Source organism: Photinus pyralis, unplaced genomic scaffold (genome assembly GCF_008802855.1).
Source record: "Photinus pyralis isolate 1611_PpyrPB1 unplaced genomic scaffold, Ppyr1.3 Ppyr1.4_unclustered_Scaffold7755, whole genome shotgun sequence".
In the NCBI taxonomy this organism is placed as follows: Eukaryota; Metazoa; Arthropoda; class Insecta; order Coleoptera; family Lampyridae; genus Photinus; species Photinus pyralis.
Genome location: NW_022172234.1, coordinates 21,146 through 48,174, shown reverse-complemented (window position 1 = coordinate 48,174; position 27,029 = coordinate 21,146). Strand labels below are relative to the sequence as shown.

Below are 27,029 nucleotides of genomic sequence, written 5' to 3'. Positions count from 1 at the left end.
ATAATCACCTCGTAGAATAAAACTCGTAAAATTTCTAAAATTAGCACCACTAAATTATAACTAAACTGTTTTAAAGCTGCAATTAGAATAACGAACAACGCTACTTTAAACATAAGCGTATCCCCACCATTCAAACGCCGTGGTATTTAATTTTTGAATGTACGCTACCAACCTAACATTCTAAAAATCAATACGAACATTTTTATATACAGGGTGCATTGTAAGTTGACTAAAACGGAAATATACAAGATTTTTTTAAATGCACGACATCAAAGCATTACAGACTGCAGGTAAACTAAATAGGATTCTTAAAACATAAAGAGAGAAAATAAGCTTCCCAAGCCTTAGTGAGTTCAGGGTTTTCAAAACTGCACTGCTTAAACAAATAAATCGTCATTACGGCGCCGTTTATTACAGTGCTGACAACCTTTCCATAAAAAAAAGGCCACTAAACTGTCATGGTAAACACGTGATTGTCAAAACAAATAACATAACCTTTCGTATCTGATAAAATAATATGTTTTTTCTATCAAATTTTTTATGAAATTGTTGCGTGAAGTCAACCTTGTACATTTAATGATTAAAGTGCGCAATAACAATCAACAGGGGTTACCCAATTTATTATTTATGACGTTTATATTAGTGATGGATCTACACCACAACACCTTCGCTCTTCTAAATTGTTCACAGTGCAATTCCTAAATGTTTCTTAGACATTGTTTGGGGAAAATATACCGACACTCAAAAATGATATCGGCAAATGCACTCAATCCTGTTGTCAAAGATATTTCTTCAGAATATGAGGTACTAGAGCTTTACGTATATGACACATATTAGTTCTTTTATTTTTTGAGGCCGCAATAAAGGCTCTTAATGGATTACAAACCAATGCCCAGTACTTGAAAGCCAAAGGAAATAGATATTTATCACCTGAAGAGCAGTATGTTAAATCAATACTGAAAACACAGAACTATCTGATAAAGTAATGTAGTCTTATTTTTCAAATGGCAATGATGTCTGGTTGTAGGTCTGGAGTAACCTTGGATGTGCTCGATACTCTCCCAGTAATTCATGTTACAGGAACAAAGGGAAAAGGCACAACATGTGCTTTAACTGAATCAATTCTACGTCAGCACGGTTATAAGACAGGCTTTTACTCTTCCCCGCATCTAATTGAGGTGAGGGAGCGAATACGTATCAATGGAGTGCCTATTTCAAAAACTAATTTTGTTAACAATTTTTGGGATCTGTACAATACTCTACATTTAAAAAAAGTAAATGGCTATTTTCTAACGAATTTAGTTCGATAGTTATTATTTTAGACTTATTCTGGTGATATGCCGATATATTTTCAATTTCTAACTCTTTTGGCTTTTAGAGTGTTTCTTACAGAAAAGGTGGACGTCGCTATTATAGAAGTTGGAATTGGTGGCGAATACGACTCCACTAACATTTTACGGTAAGTACTTGCGTTATTTAGTCATAAACAATTAATATAAAACTAATTAACTTATGATCTCATGTTCTAAGTTTCATCATTTCATTATAATTAGTTAGTTTATTAGCTTAATAATAAACAAAGTTTCATTTCTGGACACTTATTAAATATTAATGACAATGATGCATGTTGAGTGCATTCAGTTAATGGGTATTTTATTAGGCAATCACAAAGACCAATTTCCGCATATGTATAAATTGTTAGAAAATCAAGATTTGTGGGGCGTACAAACTGGAAGCATTTTTTCATACGATTACAATTCACTTTTCTGTAGGTATTTATGAGAGACCGAATTTATCGATATATCTTTTGCCATGCCACATGTTTTTTTAGTGATCCCTCTCTCCCTAATCATTTACATAATGCTTAATTTCAAAATTCGATATTTTTGTTTACAGAAAAGTGCCTTTAGTTGGTATTACATCAATTGGATTAGACCATATGTCATTACTGGGAAATACTTTAGAACAAATTGCTTGGCAAAAGTCGGGAATAATGAAACCTTCAGCGCTTGCATTTACAGTCCCTCAGGAGGCTCCCGTTCTTAAAATTTTGAAGGACCGCAGCATAGAAAAAAATGTAAGTGTGGCAGTAGAATGCTAAGTGTGGAACACCTTTTATATTTTGATGAAGAACTTTGTAGTGTTCGTTGACTGTAGTGAAGCCAGAGGTAGATGTCCGCCATGATAACCAGCCTTCCGACATTTATAAACTTAACGCGAATCTTGCGTTATCACTATGTGATCGCTGGGTGCGTTTAACAAAAGGTGAAAACTACTTGTAAAAATGTAAATGAAAATTGTCTTTCTAGGCGATTGCTACAAAGACATTAATGATTTTGTACGTTCAGAATTAACACAGACGGGCTTAAAAACTCTCAAATGGCCAGGCAGATTTCAAGTGCTGCAAAAGAGCAACAACATGTACGTTTTTGCCTAACTTGATTTCAATGATTAAATCAAAAATCACTAGGTTTTATATAGATGGCGCTCACACGCCAGAGAGTATTCATGCATGCTCAGTCTGGTTCTCCCAACTAACTCAATCTTCATCACGAGCCAAGGTGCTAATCTTTAATGCAACTGGTGATCGAAACTCGAAAGACTTATTGTCACAGCTTCACAAGTGTTCATTTAACAAAGTTTTCTTTGTGCCCAATAAAGCAATACCAGTACCAAGAGAAGGTATATTCTTTTATTATTTTGATGTGTATCTATTTTGTTTATTATTGCAGATGAGAAAAACTTTAATATAATGGAGGATCAACAAACTGCACGTTGCCACCATCACAGTGTGATATGGCACGAGTTGGATCAAGAAACAGATAATGGAAATATAACAAAGAAACAAACGGTGAAAGTTTTCTCTTCTGTAACTGATGTTTTAAAGGAATGCGCTGTAGAAGAGCATGATGTTTTAGTTACGGGATCACTACATTTGATAGGGGCAGTTTTAAGTGTAATTAATCCAAATTTATATACTGATAATTGTGATAGTTAATTGAAAATAAATGTAGATCTGGTTTTGTAGTTTTGAATATAAATACAGAAAGAAGAGGAATACTCTTACATGCGTCTCAGATATCTTAAGAACCATGATTGTTGTAGAGGGCGCCGCGCATGTGGACATTTATTTCCCTCATACTCCTGGGACTCATACGAACCAAGAAAAAACCCACCAAACTACTCCCGGAGCACCTGGTACTCGAAATCCTAAAAAAGATGAGGCAGGAACCAGGGAAACACCGACCTCAAGGGAAGAGGTGTCTCTCCTTGATTATATTATCAACCAGAGGTCATGGAATCAAACATTCGCATGGCCATCAAAGGTGCCTATGACGCAAGCTGTCCCACAAAAGAAAGGAGAACCTCAAATAAAGTGCCCCGGTGGCAAGAGGGCCTCCCTCGATGGTGGGCACAGACAAGGAAGTGCACTGCAGACATTTGTCGAAAATTCCAGGACAAAACCATTCCAAGATCTATCTGGACACCCCCAATAACGGGGAATACTGCTACACAACAATTATTGTTACTTATGGAACGTTTACTGACCATTATGATTTTTTTAACTTAAAAACGCAATGCTCACGCGGTAAACACCGTTTGGATCCCGATGATGCAACTGGTACGTTACGCCACCAGACGCCGCTGCGATTTCTGTCTCCCGCCAATAGGGATGATACAAGGATTTCAAGTGAACCGGGGAACAAAATCACACTAGAAACAAAGTTAGTGATAGAATTACAGAGTTGTTTATCAGTAATAGTGGTAGTTTATTTAATTTATTGGGTTAACTTTTTGTTAAAAATTTAAAGGAGAAAGAAATGCTCTCAAATTTCATAGAATTTGACACATTGCTGAATGTTAAAATCATGTATAGGATGATAGGATGTGAAAAATGTACTGATGGTTTACTGAAACATTTAGCACACTACTCTAAAGGTTTCATAAAGTTACTACTCTTTTTCATAATTGGTTGTTAACTGGTTAAGATAATAAAATTATTATTATTATAGACACCAAATAAATATATACGTAACAAACAATTATTTATTACAAATTCACGGTTACATAATAAAGCCAAATATTTTTGCAGTGTAAAAAAGTACCTAAGGTACCTTAAATATCAAAATCGTTTTACAAAAGATTCTCAATAATACTATTGCATAGACATTATTACCTTGGAGGTAAGTACCTGTATTTAACTTAAGAAAGCCTTAAAATCTTCACGTATTATCTAGTGAACCTGAATAACAGTATTCTGCTTTGGTTAATGGTGGGATAGGGCCATCCATCATGGCCGTATCAAAATCCGATTCCATTTCGTTATCCGACAACGAAAGAGAACCACACGTGCGTCTACTATGACGGAGTTTATTTTCGTCACGCTGATAATGACAACAGTAATCACATTGATCTAAATTTGTCTAAATGACCTACCTCTAAAATACCGGCAGAAGGTTCTGAAGCATATCCCTGACCGTCATAGTCTTCATCGTAGTCGGACGATGAGCTGGAAGTTTCATCTTCAAATGTTCTACAAATTTAATAATCACCCAAAAGTATCTGAGATTCACTTATTAATTACTCCAACCATGTACATAGTTTGTCATTAACGATTAGGTGAATTTTGAAATGCACCAGTACAAGATATTATTTTCGTACATTTGTTGGTTAATACTAACCTGGGTACTTTACAAACCATCTGTGCTAAATCTGTAAATGTATAGCAAGATGGATGCGCCTGGTGAACTCGAGCACCTTCAGGGGGCATGTGGTAATGGAAAAGAGGCAGTCGACCTGCACGCATCTGCCCTTCAAAATACGTTTTCCCGTGATTGTAACCTACATCTTTGATTTCGTTAAAACTACCAAATTGTAATGTTTTATACTGGTCTATAGGCGGACGAATATATTCACAATAATCACTATTTTTTACTTCCTAAAACACACACTTGAATGAGCTGCATCGTTTGGTGATGGCCTACTTCTAATTGTCTAACACAGCTCACATATGCTAAACGTGACTGTATATCAGGTAAGCTAGGAACTTTTACAGCAGATGTGAAGGGATTCCACCGTTTCCACATCACCCACCATCCCGATAGGTCATCTCCATAATTAGTTAAATCTTGATCGTCAACTGATCCAACATCAATCGCCAATATGTGATTGGCTCCTAAGCTGCGCATCACATCAGCTACAAAAATACTAACTGACAATTCCGGACACAACGTTAATAGGTGAAAATCAAACATACAAAACATACCTTTGCAGCATATGATAATAAAATTTGGCGAATACTTATGTATTATTTACCTGGAACGTTATTGACATAACATCCATCCAAAAGCATGTGTCCATCCACTGGATCACACATGGGGGGAAATATTCCCATAACAGTCATACTACCCCGCACATACCTCCATAAATGACCTGTCATACAATTTGTGCTAAATATTCAATATTGTTAACTATGCTGAACAACTCAATTCTGATTAAAGCACTTTTGTTTTTAAAAATGACAAAAATTGACTCATATTGTGATTGGTTACCTTTTTATCAGAAGAATGAAGCATCCCAAATCCTTTATATTAGTAGACAAACACACAAAAACATACCTTTAGATGTTGATGCAGTCTCTTTAGTTAATTTTAGTAAAATGCAATTACCTGGTAAATTATTGGTGTAACCTCCATCGAGTAACAGATGTCCATCAGTTGGGTCACAGAGTGGTGGCATATAACCTGATAGCGACATGGATGCCCTCACGTAGCGCCATAAAGAGCCTATGACAAGAGTTCAACTAAGCCCATAGCCATCTAAGAGTTTACACAGGGTAATCCAAATTCAAAATCAACTTTTTATGACTAATTACTAGCTTTGTCAAGATTGTATTTTCATACTGTTCCCAAGTATTTACTTAAAAGGATACACACACAATAGAAGACAAAAAACTTACCTTGAATGTCAATGGTAATATCTACAAATATTTAAAATTGTATTGAATAGAGAACACCCTGCAAGTGAACAAACAAAAACGTGATACAAAAAAGTGTGCTTGTGAACTCACATCTACGATACATACCCGGAACAGCAAACTGGACATCTAAAAATGATGGATATTACAGTAACATATCCACCACCGACAAATAAATTATTAAAACTTGTAATCCATCAACGATTTCTAGCTACAATAACACAGCATATCCATAACCAATCATCATGAAAACAAAGTCCCTTTGCATTCTTCAAAATTTTACAGATAAAATATTGTAAAATGCAAAATATATTCATATCTACTTTACGGTGGTCAGGGCCATTATTAGTTTCTACAGATTACTACTATTACAAGATTAAAAAGATGGTTATCTGATAAGCACTACGATACATGCATTGAGAATAAACTACAATCGATTGCCTAAAAAAGTACATAATTAGAAAAACAAAACAAGATTTTGTTATTCTATTTCGGTGGTGAGCTAGAGGCAAATAATTGGAATATTAAAAAAATTAGATAACCATAATTATTTAAACTTGATGGTATCAACGTCTTTTTTATATTATTATTTGCTACACCATAATAAGTCTATAAAGAGCTGGTTACAAAAGTAATAAATGGCAAAGTGTACTGAACATTTTCGGGGAGGGAAGAGCAAGCATGTCGTCTAAGGTTAACTTTTAAGCAAAATAATAGCGTTACATGCACTTCTGAAATTTGTTTGAGTTATACTTTTTAACTTCACGTAAAATTATTGCCAAAACCCCAGGCTAAGGATTAAATGTTGCCAGAAATCGACAAAGTTGTAAAAAAAATGTTTACATTTTGATATGTTGCAGTAACTTTCCTATTTATAGATATATTCTAGAAATTTTAACCATAGATGTCTCTAGTAAAGATAAGCATATCGCATATTGTAAGCATCAGATGTGCGCATGCGCATATTGCGCAACTGTCAAATAAGCATAATGAAAGGCAAAAGTGTAAAATTATTAGAAGCGTGCTATAACTGCCTTTGTATGAGGCACAGAGAGGTGCAACTGGTTTTATACTTCATGGTACTCTAATGAAAGGTTACAACGAAAGGAATTAACTTCTACGAATCATAGCCTTCTCCTCGACTCGTTATTGTGATCGGATATAAATAATTCCTTATATCTCAAGTACAGATTGTCAGAGGATGGTACTCACAAAGGGCGATTGGGACGTCTGATTGAAATATAGCTATTGGCGACCTTATGAGCGAATATCTCGAAAACGCTTTGTCAGAGGAAAGTATACCCACAAAAGCAAAATTAATTGTCTGGACAAGTCTCCCCAATAATCATCTAACAAGAAAGAAACCATTGATAAATAGTATAGCCGAGAGTATAGCATGCTACTACTTTATAACGCAACCATTTAATAAGCTATTTCGATTTAAAAAAATGCCATTTATTTGCACAAGAATTGTCCACAATTTATACTTATTTATTTTCGTAACTAACTCTTCATGAAACTTTTTAATTTATCAATTTCCATAACAAGATGCATGGGAGTGGGTGTGTAGTTGATATTGATGAAGAAAATTACTTGCAAGAAAAGAAGAAAATGGACAACACGGAAAAGAATATATTAGTGAGTAGTGACAAGGCAATTAATTCATTATAAAAGTTAAAATTGCACATGATACAAAGTGAAATAGAGAATTAAGTAATGAAGCAAGAACGGAGAGAATTGAATGTTGAAGAAACAATTAAGATTAATTGCGAAACTGGTAGAAGGAAATGGAAGACCTAATGTTAAAATGAATTTGACAAACATTTAAATGTAAATTAAAGAGAACATTTAGGATAACGAAGAACTTGAATCAAAAATAGAAATGAACTAAACAAAATTATGAAAATGAACGATAATTGAATCGACATGTCATATAAAAGATACAAAATAAAACAATAGGTTAAAGGAATACAGTCATTTGTTGTTTTAAAAAATATGAACGTTCACTGTTTTTGTTTCATACTCCGCGTGGGAATTATTATTGTTTTAATAGTATTTATTGATCAAATGTATTTGGATTTATTTCAAGTTGATAAGATATATCTGGCGGATTTAGATAACTTGCGATTTTTTGTTTCGTTTATCTTTTTCAGATTGAATAAAATTGACAAGATAGAAGGTGAGAATTTGTGTCTGAAAAGTAAAAAGTTTTACAGTTTTAAGTTCAGTTTGTTTTCACGTCTGCAATATGTATATAAAGGTTTGCATTAATTTTTCTATTTAGTATTTCTTTCAATTTAATAACAATAAAAGTGAGCCTCAATTTAATAAAAGCTAGAAATTTAAATTTTCCAAAATAAGTCTCTAGAAATGGTTAAATTTATAAAAGAAGGTTATGAACGAATCATTGAAATTTTGAAATAATTTTAATTCAGTTACAAAGTGACTTCGAGCAAAGAGAACCTTCCTAGGTTTGAAGGTCAGATTTTTTAAACAGTGGTATCAATTATTTGTGTCACAGAATAGTAATACGAGACTCACTGACTGTAGTTTTGCTTCTATTTCAAAGGAAACAAGAAATAGCCAGCTGAGAAATATAGCAATATGGACTTTTACACTTAAGAAAGACATGGAATTAATATCATATTCAACAATTTTACATACGAGTTAAAATTACAGAGTTGAAAAAAGAAATGAAAGAATAAGAGTTTGTTATATTTAACTAATACAGGAAAAATTAGATATTGATCAACTATAAAAACAGGGCATACCTTTACACAAGGGAAAAGTAATACTTAGTACTTACCTGCGAAAATAATAGAGTTCTACAAGACTTTGTATTATTGAAAACTAAATTGATATATTTTCTAGTTACTGTACTAGTGTATCTACAAAAGCCACTATATCAACACTAGCTACAAATTTTGAAATTCTTTAAAATAACCTTTAAAATCATTGAGATTTGTCCATAGTAAAAAGTATGGCTTCTTCGGTCCAGTGTTATTCGAGTATAAGTCAAGTGACGTCAAATGAGATATGGTTGGGAAATTGATTTGGTAGTGTCACATAAGCATATGTAACCTCAAGTAATGTAAAGCAAATTCGTGTTGTCTGATGTTTACACACTACACAATTTGTGTTAAAATGTGAAAAATGATACATTAAAATGTAAATTAAGAACTACTAAGAATAGCATGCAAACAAAAAAAGATAACCAATCACAATTTGAACATCTATTATGTGTAAACAACAATTATAACATCTAAACATATGCTGTGACATTAATTATGAAAATACAATCCCGTATAGTGCTACATCGATTTGGTTGTGATATGCAAAGCAAATACTCACCGTGGCTGTGAATTCTCATAGAAGAGGCCGTGATATCGGTAGTGATAGTAAAATAGGGTAACCACAAATCTTCAATAAATGTATCGTTGAATGCGGCATGAATCGTTTTGTTAAAGCCACGTCCACTAAACATAGATGTCGCGGGATAAGTCAGGTCTAATATTTGACGCCACCATTGGTTCATTTTCTACAATAAGTCTATCATGTAAATGCCTACATTGTTTAACGGATACCTGCGCCCACTCCCTCGCTTTCTGTGTAACGGTGGTGATATTCTTTTCTTGACACCATAGCGCACCCATGAAAGCTCCAATACTAACACCACCCACCATATCAATTGGTATACCCGCCTCTTGTATAGCTTTAATCATTCCAATGTGCGCGGCACCTCGAGCCCCACCACCGCCGAGTACCAAACCAACTGATTTCCCCGTTAACCATCTAGCCAACCTTGAAAAATCTGAATGTATATTTGGTTCAGATCGACAAACTTTCCCGTAAAGTTCATACTGTAAAATGATTATCTTCAATCTTAACATTTCTCTCGCTCTGTCTAAGACTCACAATGCGATATAAACTCTTTCTCGAGAATGTACGTTTGAAACATTTTATATGGTGATGCCACGAAATCCACGATCTCATATTTAACCAGGCGACCGTATTACTTGGTCGCGGCCCATCTTCTCGGTGAAGCAAGACCAATTCCTTTTGCGTCCTAATAGCTAGTCTTTGTACTTCTTTCTCCACCTACGCAAACGCCGTTAGTACAAAACGAAGATCAGGACCAATACGTGCCTGTCCTAGGGTGGGCGGTTTAAATCCCAGTCCCACAATTAGTATACAATCGGCCTGCCGGATGCAACGTTGCGTCCACAAACTAAAGGTCAAGTCGCATTGATACAATGCAATTTTATGTTGATCTTCTTGCTGAGCCAGCCACGTCGTTAAACGATATTCGTTGTTTGGGTCCATTATACTACTCCCTAAGGTTTTGCGAATCACATCCGAGGTCAGTCTTAAAGTAGGCCCTAAATATTAAATATTTTTGTAAATTGTATTTTTAGTAGTAGGGAATCTGGGAGTCAAAATTCGAACATGGTATATGAAGATATACATTTTGAAAAATGCGGATATTGTGCAGAATTTGATGCCGATTCTGAGCAAAGAGGGCGCGATGATCGCAGGGATTGCAAATAGTCAGCAAAAAATAATTTGTACAAAATTTCGCACTTCCCAAAGCCAAGGGGCTAATGAACTATAATATACGGCTTTGTCGCTAGGGGCGCAACCGGTTTTTTCCAGTGCCATTCCAAAGTTGGGCTTCGACTACGCATTTGCAAATTTCTAACAGCACACACCAAGAGAATTTCATTTATTACTACGTTTCTTTTGTTGTGTGCTATGGGCGATAACGGTACTTGATTATGATAGCAGACTCATCCGCCATTTTGGAGCCCACTGAGAATCCAAATCTGTAAGCAAAATTGATTTAATAAAAAAGAATACATAATAAAGTCAATGTTTATACATTCATATACGTTGAAAAAATCAATGTTTTTTTTTAAATAATAACAGAGTACATAAGTACAGGACTTGCAAACGTGAATTGTTAGTGGGCTCCAATATGGCGAACGAGTCAGTTTTGGTATATACAGTGCGTTCGAGATAAGAGGATGTGGACCAATACTTCTACTAAAATATTATTCATACCTATGGCACTTAAACAATGGTACAATTCGAAAGTAAAAGACGTTAATGGGACATCTTCAGACACCGCCATAATGGCTACTGTTGAAAAATTTATTTGAGATGGTCTAGTATCTAACGCAGAATAACTTGGAGAACTTGGTGTACGTAAATTTAAATTTGGTTTTTTCCAACTACCTACAATAATAGTGAGTTAACATGACTACTTACTGCACCAAACTAACATACCTAAAATACGATGACCTAGCAAATTTATAAGTCTTGTTACTACAATAGGATAACGTAATTTAATTGCATTAAAAATTCCCTCGGGCAATTTGGCCAGTTCTGAATCTCTAACCGCCATCACTGTTGTACTCCTTTTAGTTTGGGTAACCATCTCCACCTATCGCAATTGTGAAACAACAAAAATTCAGTCTCTTTTCAACTTACAATTCCAATTAAGTCTCCTTTACCGTACTCGCCAACTAATTCCTTCTTTCCATTTTTATGCGTGATAACTGAACGCAAACGGCCGGATAATACAATAAATGTGGAATCACTTTCGTCGTCTTGTCTGTAAACAGCTTTTCCCGATTCGAGAAAAACCCAGTCTAGAGCAAAATCCACTTGCCGTACAAAGGGTGACAGTCGTTTCACTACCATGTCAGCAATAAAAAGGATGATACCCGGTTTCTCTTTCATTAAGCTACAAATGACAGTGTGGGTACATGCTGAAATGCAGGTTTTCATTTCTACTTATAAAAGGTGGCTTTTGAAATGATGGCAAGACGAGTAAAATGTTTGGCACGAATGTTAAAAAAATTTGTCTCTCCAGTTAAAACTGCCAGTCCACCGACAATTTCACCGGGATGTGCCGTGAACATGTGCACATCCTCATCAGTGTCTGTCATTCGTTGTGCTAGCGTTAATGACCCAGAAATAATGTACACTAATGCAGCATCCTGTAACAGAAGTGAATTTGAAAAAACTTCCCAAAAGAAACAAAGTACCTTATTTGAATCCTCCTTCATTAAGTAAGTACCTGCTACAACCTCTCGATACTCAACATTTCCCTTAAGCCATAAATCATCCTCGAGTCCCAGTTCGTGCACAAACACTTCGGTGGCACTCTGAATAATTGATGGTATATCGATATTTTCAATAACAGATAATCGCTTGGTTCTAGTTAATGCCTGTTGCAAATCGGGAGTCTAAAACAAGAGGTAATGGTTGAAGTTTTATATAACTCAATAATTCACCATACCACGTTACTATACGGCTGATCTAAATCGGGTACCATATCTGGCGTATTATAATTGGGAGAGTGTTTGGTTTCTAAACAGGATTTACTACGACGATAAGTTGGTACAGTAACTGGCTTAGAACTTGGCTGCATATTATCCGTGGGTTCCCAATAAAATCCCTCAATGTCTTCACGTTTTATCGGTGGCGTGTCCTTTGTTTTGCTACGTTGAGGTGAACTCATTAATGGATGCCTATGCTTACTAGTTCTTGGGCCCTATTTGGACATAAATTTATTTATCGCAGCATTAACAGTACCTTAGAGCTAAAGGTGTAACATATTAAGTATTTAACTTTTTTGATTTCGTAAACATTTTCCAAAATTCCAACTCAAAATAGCGCACCTCTGAAGATTGAAAATAATAAATCTAAAATTAGGATGACAAAGACTAGACAAGAAAATGCTCCATTCTACATCTAAATTAATTCAATCTGATCACATGCACTCTTAGCACATACCTAGAAGGAATGTTATGAGAGGGATTATTCAATGTTGTTCAATTGTTTCTACCAACTACCGCTTTTTTCACCTACCCTATATTGAGGATGGGATGGGGGTAGGAGGGGTGTCCTTCATGGTACTTGAAGATATTGGTTTCGGTTTTTGGTTTTGGCGACAATATTAAGAAAAATTGGGTGGGAGAGAAGAATTTTTCGTTGAACCTTCAAATCGAATCTATATAAGTTGAGGGCGTAACAATTATTTTCACCTAAAAGTTTCAAGACGAGTTCACATAATCGAGGGATACGGAAAATTTAACAGCCGCGTAATCGTACGTGAGATTTTTACTGTGAAAGTTGATGTTAATTGCCTAATTACAAGGGAAAACTGTGCCGCCAATTCGTCAAAATTATTGTCATCTCAACACTAATATAAAGTGGTTATTTCTGTGAGCGAACATTTTCCTTTCATTTGAACAACGTGGTCGCGCTTAAATACATTTTACCACGAAAGCGTTGTGGCCCAAAGTACAAAACGTTCATTGCGTTTATATTTGGGATGGTTAGTTAACATACAAAACAAGGTTACTAACCAAATTTGTCCACCTCTCTTGTTTATATGAAGCGATAATAAGATTCTAATTTAAACGGCAACCGGTAAATAGTTTAAAAACGATTAATTAGCGCTTTTGTTAGCTGTTAAAACCACCTGTATTCAAAGAGAAAATTGACATTTCAATACTGCAGAATATTGGTAAATTAGTCCAGTGAGTGAGTCAACTACTAAATTTCGAGGAACCTGAAGCCCGGTTTGTGCCTGATTCAAATCGTCAACCATCTTGCTGCTACCTTTCAAAGGGAGAAACTCAAGAGTCATTTTGAGAAAATGTTGACTCATTGATAAATGTAAGTTGAAATTTTGGATTGTATAAAAACAGGAGTCGATCTTTCTTGGAATTTATGCTTAAAGTCAATTTAACATTCCTGAAAAGGTCGACCCACGGAAGTTAATTCCATGTCCAAGATAAGGATATCTATCATGGGGATCTCCGAAACCATAGAAGATATTACGAGATATTATGATAGTGGTCATATTAGGAAAAAATTGCGCAATTAATACATTTATTATAATGCTTTAAAGAAAACCAGAAAATTCCAACTACTTCTGAAGATATGTCAGAAAAACCGAAATTAGTCGATTTTGTTTTTATTTTTTTTTTATCTTATTTGAACAGTTAACTCGCGCACAACTCCCTAATTGTGCGAGAATACCTATCAGGCTTTTCCATTTTCTTTATTTCTGTTTTTGTACTGTTGATCGTTTATGCTCTTATTTTCGAACTTGTTGGGTAAGGGATTGAATAAACTGAATTATTTTATTCAATGATACACCTACATTGAAGAGTAAAAAATTGAAAAACAAAACAACTAACTTTAAGAACCATAAGTAATTAAAATAAAATGCAAATAACTATAAAAGAAAGAATTTTTTAGAGCATGTGTTATTTGGCTTTACTAATGCGTGCTACATAAATATGTAGGTACCTATTGATTGCTACTTTATGGAAATGGCAAGAAGTTCGCACTTCCTAATGATTATGATTTCTTATCTTGAAAATGTTTTATCACATAGCACTAATAAAGGAAAAAATATGACCACATAGGTCCATGATAATGGTTTCACTAGACATAATTATCAGCAAATTAAAACACAGGACTAAATTATAAATTGCAATTACTTTTTTAATTGGATATGCTACTTTTATTGTTAAGCACTTGCTAGTGAGTAAAATAGGTTTTATCTTGGGGTTCATGCCTCTATTAACCTACTTGGTAATCTTTGTTCGACTTTATGGCATATCTCCAATTGATACGTTTAAAAATTGTAAAAAAGGAATACCTGATTAATAAGTTCTGTGCTAAGACCCAGATACTGATGAAGCGCTGTAAAAGTAACTCGTTGAAGTCGTACCATAATAACCTGTATGACTCTAATAAAGGTATCAGGGCATTCGTGAAAAATTTCATGAAAAGCAGCCATAGGAAGTTTTACAATTGTAGAATCCTCCATGGCCTTTGCGGACACTGTTCTGTACGGATTTGGATGACCCTACCAACAATTTTAATACACATTGCAAACCTTAAGACAACCATACCGTAAGGACATCTGTAAAACTCAGTAGGGACGTAACAGATTCGCCAGTTTTAACCATCTTTAACGATAAAATTGATCCATCCACAGCCGTAATAAACACGTTAACTTTACCACTCTGAACAATAAAAACATTTTCATCTGGTTCGCCGATTTTAAAAAGAAATGAACCTGCGGGCACGTTCATTATTTCCGTTTGTTTGCATATTTTTAGAAAAACTGGAGTTTCAAAGTAGCCAAAAACTCGCATGCTTTTTAGCAAGTAGTACACATCCCTCGGCATACGATCATCACTAAACAAGTCTTCCTCCAAATACTCGGCGGGCGGCTCTAAAACCTGTAAGATAAACGATATAGTAAGTTTCCAACTGGCAGTTCGACCACCTTTAATTGCTCCAATTCATTTTCTTTACGTAGACGCAACAACTTTCGGGCAAATCTCATTACCAGTTTTCGTTTTCGGCCCTGACCGGAACTGCGAACTTGACCCGATAACGATTTGACTTTCCTTAACATTTTCCTTCCATAAAACAGTGCTTTGTCTCGTTTTCGAAAACGTGATCCCCCAAAAGGTGTAGATTGCTTTAGAGATATACCTGCTTGCAAGTTATTTAGAAATTATGGATAGTTTGTAATTTACATACCTCGTATTTGCCATCTGCGGAAACTATACCAACAAGAACATCCAAGAATGGCAAAGATAAGTAGGGCTAACGCGTAATTAAACTGGAAGAGTAACATGCCTAATGAATAATTGTTTTTAGTTTCAACAGATTAAAAACATTCTGAAGTGTGAAATAAAATGGAATTATAACTTATTTTAATTAATGACTAATAAAATTGCGTTATTATTGTATAATAAGATAAAATGCGTATTAAATAAACAATAAACACGAATTATTAATACACAATACAATAGTTGACTGAATCACCTTGAACACTAGTAATTCCAAAATCACTTCAAAGTAGTTGGTATAAGTACTTCCAATCCAAAAAGATTTTAGGACGTTTCCAAAATCTCCATTAATTTCATTTAACAAATTCAAAATATCCATTTTTAAATTACATCCTAATAAACCATTTTCGTTTTTAAACTATTTTATTTATACATTATTTGACATTTGACAGCTACATCAATATTCCTGTCAGATAACACCAGCTGATATCAGTGGCGTAACTAATACTAATTTATTAAATCTTGGGCGTTCGTGAAAGCAATCCGAAAAGTTAACATTTTAGTTTATATCTGATTTGGGGTGAGTTTCCTTTGGTACTTTCCTAGTTCCTTCACTTCATTATTTAATATAACACGTTTTCGCCGATAAAACTAAAGTTAACATTAGATTTACATTAAGATACAGTCAGCTTATGTACATGTACATGTCTTTTTTTAAAAGCCGCTTTACAGGCAATTTTCGTGCAATGCAAGAGCAATGCAAGTTAGAGATACGTTACTGCGCATGTTCATACGCAATTCAGGTGCAAGAAAAATAAATAGAGAAAGTTCTATTTCACTTGCAAGTTTGGCGCAAGTTCTAGTAACTTTTCTAGTAATTTTGTCAATACCACAATTTATTTGGTTTCGCGTGTGTTATTTTGTGTGTTTTTTTTAATAGCAAGCGCCACCACATAACAAGTTGTAACCAGTTTAATTTCCTTTTGTTTGCTCATACCTAATGGTCAATTTTATTAAGTTTCAAGAATAACCTTCTGCGTAAACAAACTGAAAAGTTTCAATTTTTGAAAAATATGTTGGCAGTACTGCAACACTTTTCTGAACTCGCACAAAAGTTGCAAGACAATTGCATAAATGTAAAACCGTAATAAGCAATGCAAGGCAATTTTAGATTGCATAGCAGAAGCCTTGCATTGCACTAAAATTGCCTAATGTAAAGCGGCTTTAAGGCGAAATTTTGGAGGCATTCCTTTGGAGTATGCTTTTTTAAGCGTGAATTCTTCAAGGATTTCGTTTGGGCGTGAAAATTTCGAAGGGAACGAATCTACCGAGACGAATATTTTGTCAATAATATGAAATTCTGGAATGTAATAGATATAACAGGTATAATATAATATAGCAATTATTTCAAGAGAGAGGTTTTGAATAATAATTTTCTTTAAAGCAAGTGAAAGTATTCTGGAGGAAGATAATCTCCAGGAGACGAACTTTCCGGAAGTGAACCTTTCTATGACGAATATTACGAGCCCGCAACTCATTTATCTAGCTAGTTTTCTTTGGACTTTATAGACAAATGTTTTAGGGCGGATTTTCAAGTAATTGAGCTAATGAAATTAAATACACCAATATTATTTTATTTTAAAATGTTCGAAACACACAACCAATGAAGCCCAGGGACGTGATGTAGACAATTCCCACCAATCCCACCTGGAGAATTAGCACCAATAAAATAATTTGCAGTCGGACAATTTGCACCGGGACATTTTATTGCTTCCATGATATTTCGCATCCTGGACATTTCGCTTCCGGATAATTCGCAACCGCGGAAAATTTGCATTAGGGATACTTTTGGTACTATAAGCATTGAATTTATAACTATCAATTCAATGCTATAAGTTCATGAAACTCGAGGAGATTTTCAATAAATATGGTACTACTATTGTAAGTCATTTTAATCATGTTTATTCGCATTCGTAGGAAGTTATCCAAGGAGAACAATACCTATTCCAATTTAGGTATTATTTCAGCTTTAGCGTCATAAGTAGGCTATTTTTTCCTGAAAAAGATTATTTTATTTAAAGTAATTGCTGTTTGTTTGCACCTAGAGCTAGACATTTTTTATCTTTTGTAGTCGTCTTTATTGTCGATTATATATATTTCCACTCCTTTACATAAGTTTACATAAAACATAAAGTCATAAAAGATAAAACCAAAAACCGACTCACCATCCTAACCTAGCTTAAATTCGTAACGTAACTAACTTCACAATGTACAGGGTGTTCTATAATCACCTACAGCTCGTCCATCCTGACTTACCGATCGACCTCGATCGTGTGCATACAGAAAACTAAAAATTTGAAAGCAAAATTCGTAACATGATTTCCTATTTACTATCTCATAAACGCAGTTTTAAGTATAAAATAAAGTACTTGTCTTTAACACATAACAAATTTCTAGGTTAAATTCTAAACTAAAACTACAAATAATACAATTAGTCAGACTCATACTCAATCTCAAAGCGATCGTCAATGTCACAGTCAAGTTCTTTACGTAAGTTTAGTGAGTAATGTCGAAGACGAGATGAATCGACAATGCCTTCATACGGGATTTGTGTATTTTGGTAACCGTCAATATCTGTGATGACATACCTATTATTTGATAAGACAGATTTTATTATATAAGGGCCTCTATATTTCGGTAGTAATTTCCTATTTGTTCCCATTGTAGAATCTACATTCTTTATCATAACATATTCTCCTTCTTGATACTTAGATGGTATTTTGTGCTTCTTATCATACTGAATTTTGTTTTGTTGTTGCACTACCAACGTGTTGTCACTTGCCTTTGACCTAATGTCGTCCAAGTTCCGATCCTCATTGTCATTCTCTTCTTCCAAAAATTCACGTAGGTGGTCTATGACCTTCCCACGCTGATCGATCCCAAAAACTAGTTGTGACGGAGTATTCCCAATGCTTCGGTTTATTGTATTATTAAAGTAAAACTCTACATCTCCTAAAGACGTATCCCAGGTATTCTTTTCTCGGCTAACTTTAGCTAATATAGGAGTGAGGGTTCTATTCATGCGCTCTACTTGACCATTCGCCCATGGTGCTCCCGTGGCGATAAGTATTTGTTGAACTTCATTATTGTTAAGAAAATCCTTAAAATCATTTGACGTAAAACATGTTCCTCGGTCCGACACAATTTTATATGGTTTACTGTAATTTGCGAAATATCTCTTTAAGTGTTTTATAACTTCTTGGGTATTTGTGGTTTTACAGGGATAAAGCTTAACAAATTTAGAAAATGCATCAACTACTAAAAATATATATCTGTATGTGTTTGCTGTCTTTTCTAACGGACCGTAATGATCAAGGTGTAGACATACAAACGGTTTTTTACCCTTTGGAATGTTATGTAATTCGCCTTCTTGTTTACCACTTTGGGGTGAATATTCAATACATTTTATGCAATTACTAATATGATTTTTAATTGTTTGTCTAATCTTCGGAAACCAATACGTTCTGGTTATTAATTCTTCCGTCTTGTCAATTCCACCGTGTCCCATCTCGTTATGGTATGTTTGTAAAATTGCTGGTATCATGCTGTGTGGTACAAAGAATAATAGATCTTTATTGCGTTTCCTGTACACTAGGCCATTTCTTAATTCGTAGAATTTGTCTTCAGAGTTCTCCAACTTCTTCTTAATTTGGTCAATTGACAAATCCATGGTTTGTTTCACTGCTAACGTCTGCTCAAGAGTGTTTCCTTCTAATACCAAAATATTCTGAGTACGGCTTAAGGCGTCTACATGTTTCATTCTGACATTTGAACGGGGTTCAATCTCGTAATCGTAATTTTGTAGAATTAGTGTCCATCTCATTATTCTTGGGACAATGTCCTTTTTCGCAAGAGTTAATCTAAAGCTGTCGCAGTCAGTGATAATCTTGAAATGAATTCCGTGCAAGTAAATGTGAAACCTTTTCAATGAATATATAATTGCAAGACATTCAAGTTCATAGCTATGGTATTTAGATTCCGTTTCCGATGTCCTCTGACTATAGAAACATACTGGGTGAAACTTATTATCATTCTGTTGCTGCATTAAAATGGACCCAAAACCTAACGCACTTGCGTCACAGTGGAGTTCTGTCTTCGCATGTGGACTGTAGATACATAAAGTGGGTTGTGATATCAATTCTCCTCGTAAGGTATCGAAAGCTTGTAATTGTGCAGCTCCAAAATTAAATTTAGCGCCTTTTCTCAAAAGGTTATATAATGGTTTTGCTATTAAAGAATGATTTTTTATAAATCGTCGAAAATAACTAGATAATCCTAAGAACCCGTGTAACTGCTTAATATTTTGTGGTGGTGGATACTTAATTATTGCTTCAATATTTTGTGGACTAGGCTGTATGCCTTTCTCGCTAACCTCGTAACCAAGATATACAATTTCATTTTGTAAGAAAAAACATTTATCAAGACGAAACTCGAGTCTGTAAAGTGCTGCTTGTTTGAAAACTAGGGCCAAAATGTGAAGGTGCTCATCTAATGTTTCTGTGGCAACCAAAATATCATCTATATATAATAGGATTTTGTGTTCTCTAATTAAGGTGTCAAAAATCATACACATAAATCTTTGAAAGACTCGTGGTGAAGTAGTTAATCCAAAAGGTACCCTCAAACATTCAAATTGGCCTAATGGTGTTGTAAAAGATGTGTACGGTACTGATGTCTCGGCGACTCTAACATGGTGGAATCCATTTCTTAAATCCAATGACGTGAATATTTTTTTTCCTCGAAGTTGATCCAATTGGTCATCAATTAAAGGTGTCGGAAAGTTGTCCTTGATGATAATTTTATTAAGTTCGCGATAATCCACACAAAGTCTATAATCACCAGTTTTCTTCCTTACTAGGACAATGGGGCTACTGTATGGCGATAAGCTAGGTCTAATTATAGCTTCCTGACATAAGTTGTCTAAAATCTTCTGAAGTTCTATTTTTTCTACATAAGATAATCTTCTAGGCCGAAACGAAATGGGTTGATCGTGTTTTAGGCTGATTTTCATTTCAAAGTTGTGTTCAAGTGACGGTTGTTGAAGGTTATTTACGTAATTACTCTCATAACAGTTATACACAGCTTCTTTGATATTTGAACTTAAAGACGCATTAATGTTTAACTCATCTTTAACCAACTCTGAACTATGAACATAATCAATGTTTAATATTTCTCGAAACTGATTGTCATTCTTTACAATTGAGACTTTAGAACCAAAGGTTACCTTAATATCAGGGTTACTAATAAAATCCCGACCTAAAATTGCACTGTATTGCATGGTCTCATTTGGGACTACATAAAACTTGATTGTAACGGCTATCCCATCAACGAGAACCTCTTTTTCATAAATACCCAGAACTGTTAGAATACTCCTATTTATGCCCGAAAAGTGCTCACTCTGTGAAGCATCTTGTGTATAAAATTTTGGAGGTACATAATTGCTCTTAATTAAACTAATAGGACTACCTGTATCTAGCAATGATCTTAAATTATAACTACAACTAAAGTCAACATCATTCAAATCGAAAATTACCGAACATTCATAGTCATTCACCTTAAGTTCATCATGGAGGACATGAGTGGTGCCTCCCTGGACAGATCTCTTGTGGTCCGGACAATCTGGTCGTTTATGGCCCATTTTGCCACAATGGAAACAGGATCCCCTTTCTCTTCTTGGTTTGGGACAGCTAACTGCTTTATGGCCTTCCTCGCTGCAATTGAAGCATCTCATTGGCGGCATGTTGTCTCGAGTTGAAGTTGTATTCCGGTTCCTAAAATGAGTAGTATTACTATTTTGCGAATTACGGACTACTTCATTGACGTGTGGTACGGACGCTGTACTATTTCCATTTCCGCGATCGCGATCAGTTACATTGTTCATGATTCTTAAAAGTTCATTTAATTGTCTAAAGTCATGCATACGTGCTTGCACCTGTAACACCTGATTATCGAAACCGTCAATTACATATTCAATCATGTCCCGTTCACACAGTTCCAGTTCGTTGCCCAATGTGACCTTGTCATTGAAATACACCGAAAACTTTTCCGATCTTTTCCACCTCCTTGACTCAAATTTCCGCATCAACTGAATGTGGTCCGGTCGACTTTTAAACATATTTTCCATCTCATGTTTTAATGCATTCCATTTTAGATTTATAAAAGATAGCTTAGAATGATACCATTGTAGTGCTTGATCCTTTAATTTTCCAACTGCTACTAACGTCATGATGTCCTCTGGTACCCCATAAGTCCTCATCACCGCATCTACCCGTTGTATCCACGTCTCTACGTTACTTGTTCCATTAAATTCCGGTAGTAAGGCTGCAACTTCTTTATGACTAAATCGAGTACCTGTCATAAACTGTTCTGTCCCTCTCGCCTGTGGCTCCTGCGAAGGTTGATTCCTAGACAGTTCCAATGTTCGTATCGTTGCTTGTATGATGTCTTCGACTGTCATCATTACCCCTTCAGATCCCAACCGTCGATTCTGTCGCTCTTGCTCCTCGTTCACAGATGTATCTGGATCGCCACCGCCTCGTGCCATGTGTACACTTTCATCACCCAACATCCTAAATTTGCCTTTTATTTTTAACAATCCGGACTTACAATACGTTTTCCACTATCCCACTTCTGATGGCTGTAGTCGTCTTTATTGTTGATTATATATATTTCCACTCCTTTACATAAGTTTACATAAAACATAAAGTCATAAAAGATAAAACCAAACCGACTCACAATCCTAACCTAGCTTAATCCGTCACGTAACTAACTTCACAATGTACCGGGTGTTCTATAATCACCTACAATGATGAAGAGCACTCGGTCAGATTTTTCTAAATAAGCCATGTGAGGCCATAGCAACTTTAGGATACATTTTTCTTAAACTTACGATAACTTGACTTCACATGGCACGCGCTGACATCACAATTCATTGTGAACCAACCTTCAATTATTTGTAGGTCATGTGCACCTGATATTCTACTAATTTGATCTATTCAATACATAAATGAAGAAAATAAATAACGAAAACAATTACAATAAATGTTCGAAGTGTCCTCCTTGACATTCTAAGCAATAACCTAACCGATTTCGTAATTAAATTGGACGGCGGTATTTTAAAAATGTGACAGCTGTCAATTGTATCTACTAGTACTACTCATTTGAACTACTCAATAGATTGATGTGTTTTTTTTTAAATCGAACATAGGGAAATTACATTGCATACAAACTCCTATGTTCGCATTAAAAAAAAATTCACTGTATGTGTACCAATCTCAGAGTAATGGCCATATGCACCGTACTATAAAAAGCCCAGCTTAATGTTTAATCGCGCTTATATCACTAATTTGTTATGCACCGGTGTAAAAATGCTCTCTAAGCTCGCTTAACCTTAAGCCTCCATCATTGGCGGTTTAATTCGTTTAAGCTACGCTTTGGAAGGCATAACCTCAAATCTCATATTTTTCTCCTTATTGTTTGTTATGGTGTTATGGAAGTCGAAGACGAAATAGTTGTAAGGGTAAGGTAAGTAAGTGCATATAGTTTAAAAAAACTAAACATCTCAATGTATAGGTGGCGAAGATGGAGAAGTGTACAGAAATAGAAAATCCTATTTTTCTATAAATGTACAATTAGTGTGTGACAGTACCCTAAAAATCATAAATGTTGTTGCCAGATGGCCAGGTTCGGCACATGATGCAACAATATTTAATAACAGTCGTTTGAGGACAAGGTGTGAGGCAGGGGAGTTCGGTACTGCTATTCTTCTTGGTAAGTAACCGTTTATTTCAATTTCACTACCTACTGTAGGTTAAGTGCATTGTACTATGTCAAAATGTTTTAAGGTGACAGTGGATATGCACTTAAAGCATACTTATTAACACCGCTTCTGAATCCAACAACACCAGCACAGCAATTATATAATGAGTCGCACATTCGCACACGGAATTGCATCGAAAGAACAAATGGTGTATGGAAAAGACGTTTTCTAGCACTGTGTTACGGACTTCGGTGCCATATTGATACCGCTTTAACTGTCATTGTAGCAACAGCAGTTCTGCATAACATCGCGATTAATATGCATGAAGACATGCCACCACCTCCGAATGACATAAATGCGGAGGAACTGGAGTATCTAATTCAGCAGGGTCAGATTGAAGCTATACAGGGACCCCAACATATTAATTACGATTTCAGAACACACATTGTTAATAATTATTTTGCACATTTATAAAATATGTATTTGTTACTTAACACATTTACGTATGTACCAGTTTATAATATTATTGTTACCTATATTACTATAAGTATAAAACAGATAATTACTAATTTTCAGTGTCAAGCTCTTCATCTCTTTTCAATTTCCTAGTTAACAAAGCAATTTCTAGTTGATGCTTTTTGAGAATTAATTCATTTTCTTTTTCCATATGTTTATGTTGTGCATCCAATAAAGAAATTCGTTTATCAAGTAATATATTGTATTTCTTAGCAATGTCAGACGATGTTAGCGTTTTCACGACGATTGTTGGTCTTCTTCTGCTACACTGTTTTGGTGTTCGCGCCTACACAAAATGAATGCTTGATTAAAATGAATTCTTCTTTTCTAAAAACTTACTTTAGAGCTATTAGGTGTGGTGATGTCTAGTTGTGGTGCCATTTGTTCATCTTTTGCAATGGCACAAAGTGTTGCACTTATTGGTTGTTTTAATTGATTTGGAGTACTCCTTTTCCAATTCATAACGTTGGATGCTGGCATGACGCCCTGTGCAGTCTAAAATATAATGCAAGTAAGTAATGTACTTTACTTTGAGGGTAGACACAATGATTAGATATGACAACCATCATCGTAAAAACGTACCTGAATTTGTGAAGTGTTGTTATCAGCATAATATTCACTGCCAACCTCCAACACAAACTCAGTATCTGTATCGAATTGTTGAGTATTACGTTGTGGGATTGCGTTTTCATCAACATCGTCATCAAATGGGTTTTGTAGTCCTACCAAAGTCTTTTCATTCATGATTGATGTCAGTATATCATCAATCAATGTTTCGTCATCGTCTTTCTTTTTCTTAGGTGGTGGCCCACCACCAGTTAATAAGACGTCTCGTTTATGATTGGCTACAGTTTTACGCAGTTCTTTCTTCCTGTTTTCGTAACACTTCTTTAGACAGGATGCGTTTCGGAACGTTGTAGTAGACGAAGCATTAAAGTCTATTTCGATTTGTGACCATGCCTGCTCTTTTTGAGAGACAGACATGCGGTCAGTTTTTTTGTCTTCTAGTATTTTACTATATTTTTCTGAAATTATCGTTAACAGAAGCAGTTTCTCTGCACTAGAAAAGTTTGCCACCCTAATTTTTTCTTTGCTCATGATTTGTTAATAATTAGCGAACTCGTAAAATTATACTTTGCACACACGTTAAAAATACAAAAGGTCGTATAACTTGTAAACATGTGAAAAATAGTGAGGTTAAAAAGCACAAATACGCAATGTTGTCAAATATATTTAACGCTTAACGAAGCTTAGATTAATTTTCTGTGGTGCATACAAATCACATCCAAGTAAGGCTTAAGGATTTAAGCGAGCTTACACAAGCTCAGCTTAGGTAAAAAACGGTGCATATGGCCATAAGAAATAAAGATAGAGATGCCTTGATGCTTATCTATGCCGATGCGTGCCATCATCTCGTTTGTTTACTAATATTGCAGGAGGCTAAGTTGTCACATTTCACGAGATCGTTTTTAAGGGAATAATAATAACATATGCATCTGGAGTAATCTAAATGGATTTTTAGATGCTTATAAGAGTTCACTAACCCAAACAATTTTAACTTACAATTAAACGGCGTAACAAGAAAAGTTATGGTGATTAGTGCACCACATCGGCAACCCTGTAACTTTATTTTCCGTTGAGAGGTATTTTGTTTATTTCGTTAAAACGTGATTCCTTCATTTTTAGGCGTTTTTATAGTGCAAGACTTATTCGATTTATGGTGTATTAATTTATGGGAGCGCTTTGAAATGGGGAAAAGCTGTATTATTTGTGGAATTATTGAATTACCTAACATAACCTTTCATCGGTATTTGTTTTGATGACATAGACGTGCATACGGGAATTTTCGCATTTTAATGTGTTTAGATTTCCTTCTAAGTTCCCACTTTGAAGTATCACCATACCTTATCATAGATCAATAGGGACCTTTCAAACACATACAGCTTTTGATCATAAATATTTAATGGTACGTTATTACGTTTGCACATGTAAAGAAACCTTAAACTTTGTTGCCCATAAAGATAAATAAACCCTACGCCACTGACTAATGTTTATTTTCTACCTCTCAACGGTGAGATGTTGGTTCAAAACAAACGTTCACGTTGTTATCGCGTACGCGTACTCTATCTTTATTTCTTACTCTGAGGTACCAATACAAAACATAACCTATAATTTTACAAACCAAAACCATGATTTGTGTGATTCTTATTCGAATACTTTCGTCCCTTTCAAAACGGCTTTTTTCAAGACTACCAGTTTCTTTCGAATATTTACAAGGTGGGTAAATTACTTGTAAATTACAAACAAACGTTTTTTTAGTTGTAGCGTGTAATAGGCAATAGGTTTACTCCGACAAGCCTTTTACTTTAGAAGAGAATAAGATGCGTTTGCTGTCCTGTTTCCGTAATGGGACTAAAGACGAAAGTGGAGTTTGGGAGTACTCGATACGTTTGTGTATACAGGAGTTTCGATAAACGATTGTCAACCATGACGAGGATTAAAACAATATACGCCGAAATGCTCATCGTCTACTTGAGCGGTTTAACATACAGGAAGTCTTGCTTTTGGGAAGTCACCTGGCCGCTTAGTGATTGCTAATAAGGAGGTTGTAAAAGATGTTCTTGCTCGTCGCAAAGTCGGAAAAAGCAGCTGCGACAATTTGTCCCACTAACGGGCATCTCATACGGAACGTGTGCTATTGCCTGGAGAAAATTGTACTTCTATCCTTTAAAGTAACCGTGTTACAAGAACTCATCGTCCAGACTTGCAAAGCCGTCTAAATTATTGCATGCAAATTTACGAGATGGCAACGTATATAAAATATAACCAAACTACTCCCTCCATTATTTTCAATTTCGAACTATTCAAATTACAATCCGAAACTAATGGGACCTCAAGGACGCTTTCACCGTTCACGTGGTCTTATTTTTAAGCACTAGGTATACCCCTACACATGGTTGCATGACACGGTTTTCCTTAATACGAAATGTTGTAATGGCCTTCTGGTTTTCGGATAAGGGCGGATATCTGGTTAACTGGAATCCTGGTTAACCTGGTTAAAAGGAATCTTCCGAGCGATTCAAACAACTCTGTTGAAGAGCCAGTT

General features: G+C 35.2%; 4 protein-coding genes and 1 long non-coding RNA gene across 7 annotated transcripts; 3 read left to right on the top strand and 2 right to left on the bottom strand.

Annotated features, from left to right (window-relative positions):
• Positions 1-473: 473 nt before the first annotated feature.
• On the top strand, positions 474-3,027 carry LOC116182812 (folylpolyglutamate synthase, mitochondrial-like). Its single transcript, XM_031503354.1, has 9 exons — positions 474-804; positions 855-982; positions 1,028-1,274; positions 1,323-1,459; positions 1,897-2,077; positions 2,142-2,265; positions 2,310-2,421; positions 2,471-2,682; positions 2,733-3,027. Exons 1-9 carry the CDS (start codon positions 703-705, stop codon positions 2,996-2,998), a joined length of 1,509 nt encoding a protein of 502 aa, XP_031359214.1. The 5' UTR covers positions 474-702; the 3' UTR covers positions 2,999-3,027.
• Positions 3,028-4,029: 1,002 nt separating this feature from the next.
• Positions 4,030-16,038, bottom strand: LOC116182813 (neuropathy target esterase sws-like). 3 transcript variants are annotated; one of them, XM_031503356.1, is made up of 20 exons: positions 15,845-16,038; positions 15,557-15,638; positions 15,297-15,508; positions 14,917-15,249; positions 14,661-14,870; positions 12,282-12,536; positions 12,028-12,228; positions 11,774-11,979; positions 11,468-11,723; positions 11,264-11,420; positions 11,039-11,212; positions 10,124-10,356; positions 9,893-10,075; positions 9,562-9,837; positions 9,329-9,515; positions 5,317-5,433; positions 4,986-5,197; positions 4,683-4,939; positions 4,438-4,534; positions 4,030-4,385 (listed from the first exon to the last, which is right to left on the bottom strand). In XM_031503356.1, exons 1-20 carry the CDS (start codon positions 15,965-15,967, stop codon positions 4,224-4,226), a joined length of 3,933 nt encoding a protein of 1,310 aa, XP_031359216.1. In that variant the 5' UTR covers positions 15,968-16,038; the 3' UTR covers positions 4,030-4,223. The 3 variants fall into 3 exon arrangements, with proteins under 3 accessions (XP_031359216.1, XP_031359215.1, XP_031359217.1); XM_031503355.1 differs by lacking the exon at positions 5,317-5,433 and adding an exon at positions 5,670-5,786 and having other exon boundaries at positions 15,845-16,037; XM_031503357.1 differs by lacking the exon at positions 5,317-5,433 and adding an exon at positions 5,670-5,786 and having other exon boundaries at positions 15,557-15,655; positions 15,845-15,975.
• An 8-nt stretch (positions 16,039-16,046) lies between these two features.
• LOC116182814 lies at positions 16,047-17,673 on the top strand. Its single transcript, XR_004147620.1, has 3 exons — positions 16,047-16,168; positions 16,875-16,971; positions 17,033-17,673. It is a non-coding gene; the product is annotated as an uncharacterized LOC116182814 (long non-coding RNA).
• Positions 17,674-23,094: 5,421 nt separating this feature from the next.
• LOC116182811 (putative nuclease HARBI1) lies at positions 23,095-24,019 on the top strand (the record flags this gene model as incomplete). The annotated part of the gene is made up of 3 exons (XM_031503353.1): positions 23,095-23,167; positions 23,221-23,418; positions 23,493-24,019. Coding segments are annotated over 3 exons (660 nt in total), but the record flags the coding sequence as incomplete, so codon positions are not given.
• On the bottom strand, positions 23,947-25,125 carry LOC116182810 (myb/SANT-like DNA-binding domain-containing protein 3). Its single transcript, XM_031503352.1, has 3 exons — positions 24,506-25,125; positions 24,263-24,418; positions 23,947-24,209 (listed from the first exon to the last, which is right to left on the bottom strand). Exons 1-3 carry the CDS (start codon positions 25,019-25,021, stop codon positions 23,973-23,975), a joined length of 909 nt encoding a protein of 302 aa, XP_031359212.1. The 5' UTR covers positions 25,022-25,125; the 3' UTR covers positions 23,947-23,972.
• Positions 25,126-27,029: the final 1,904 nt, after the last annotated feature.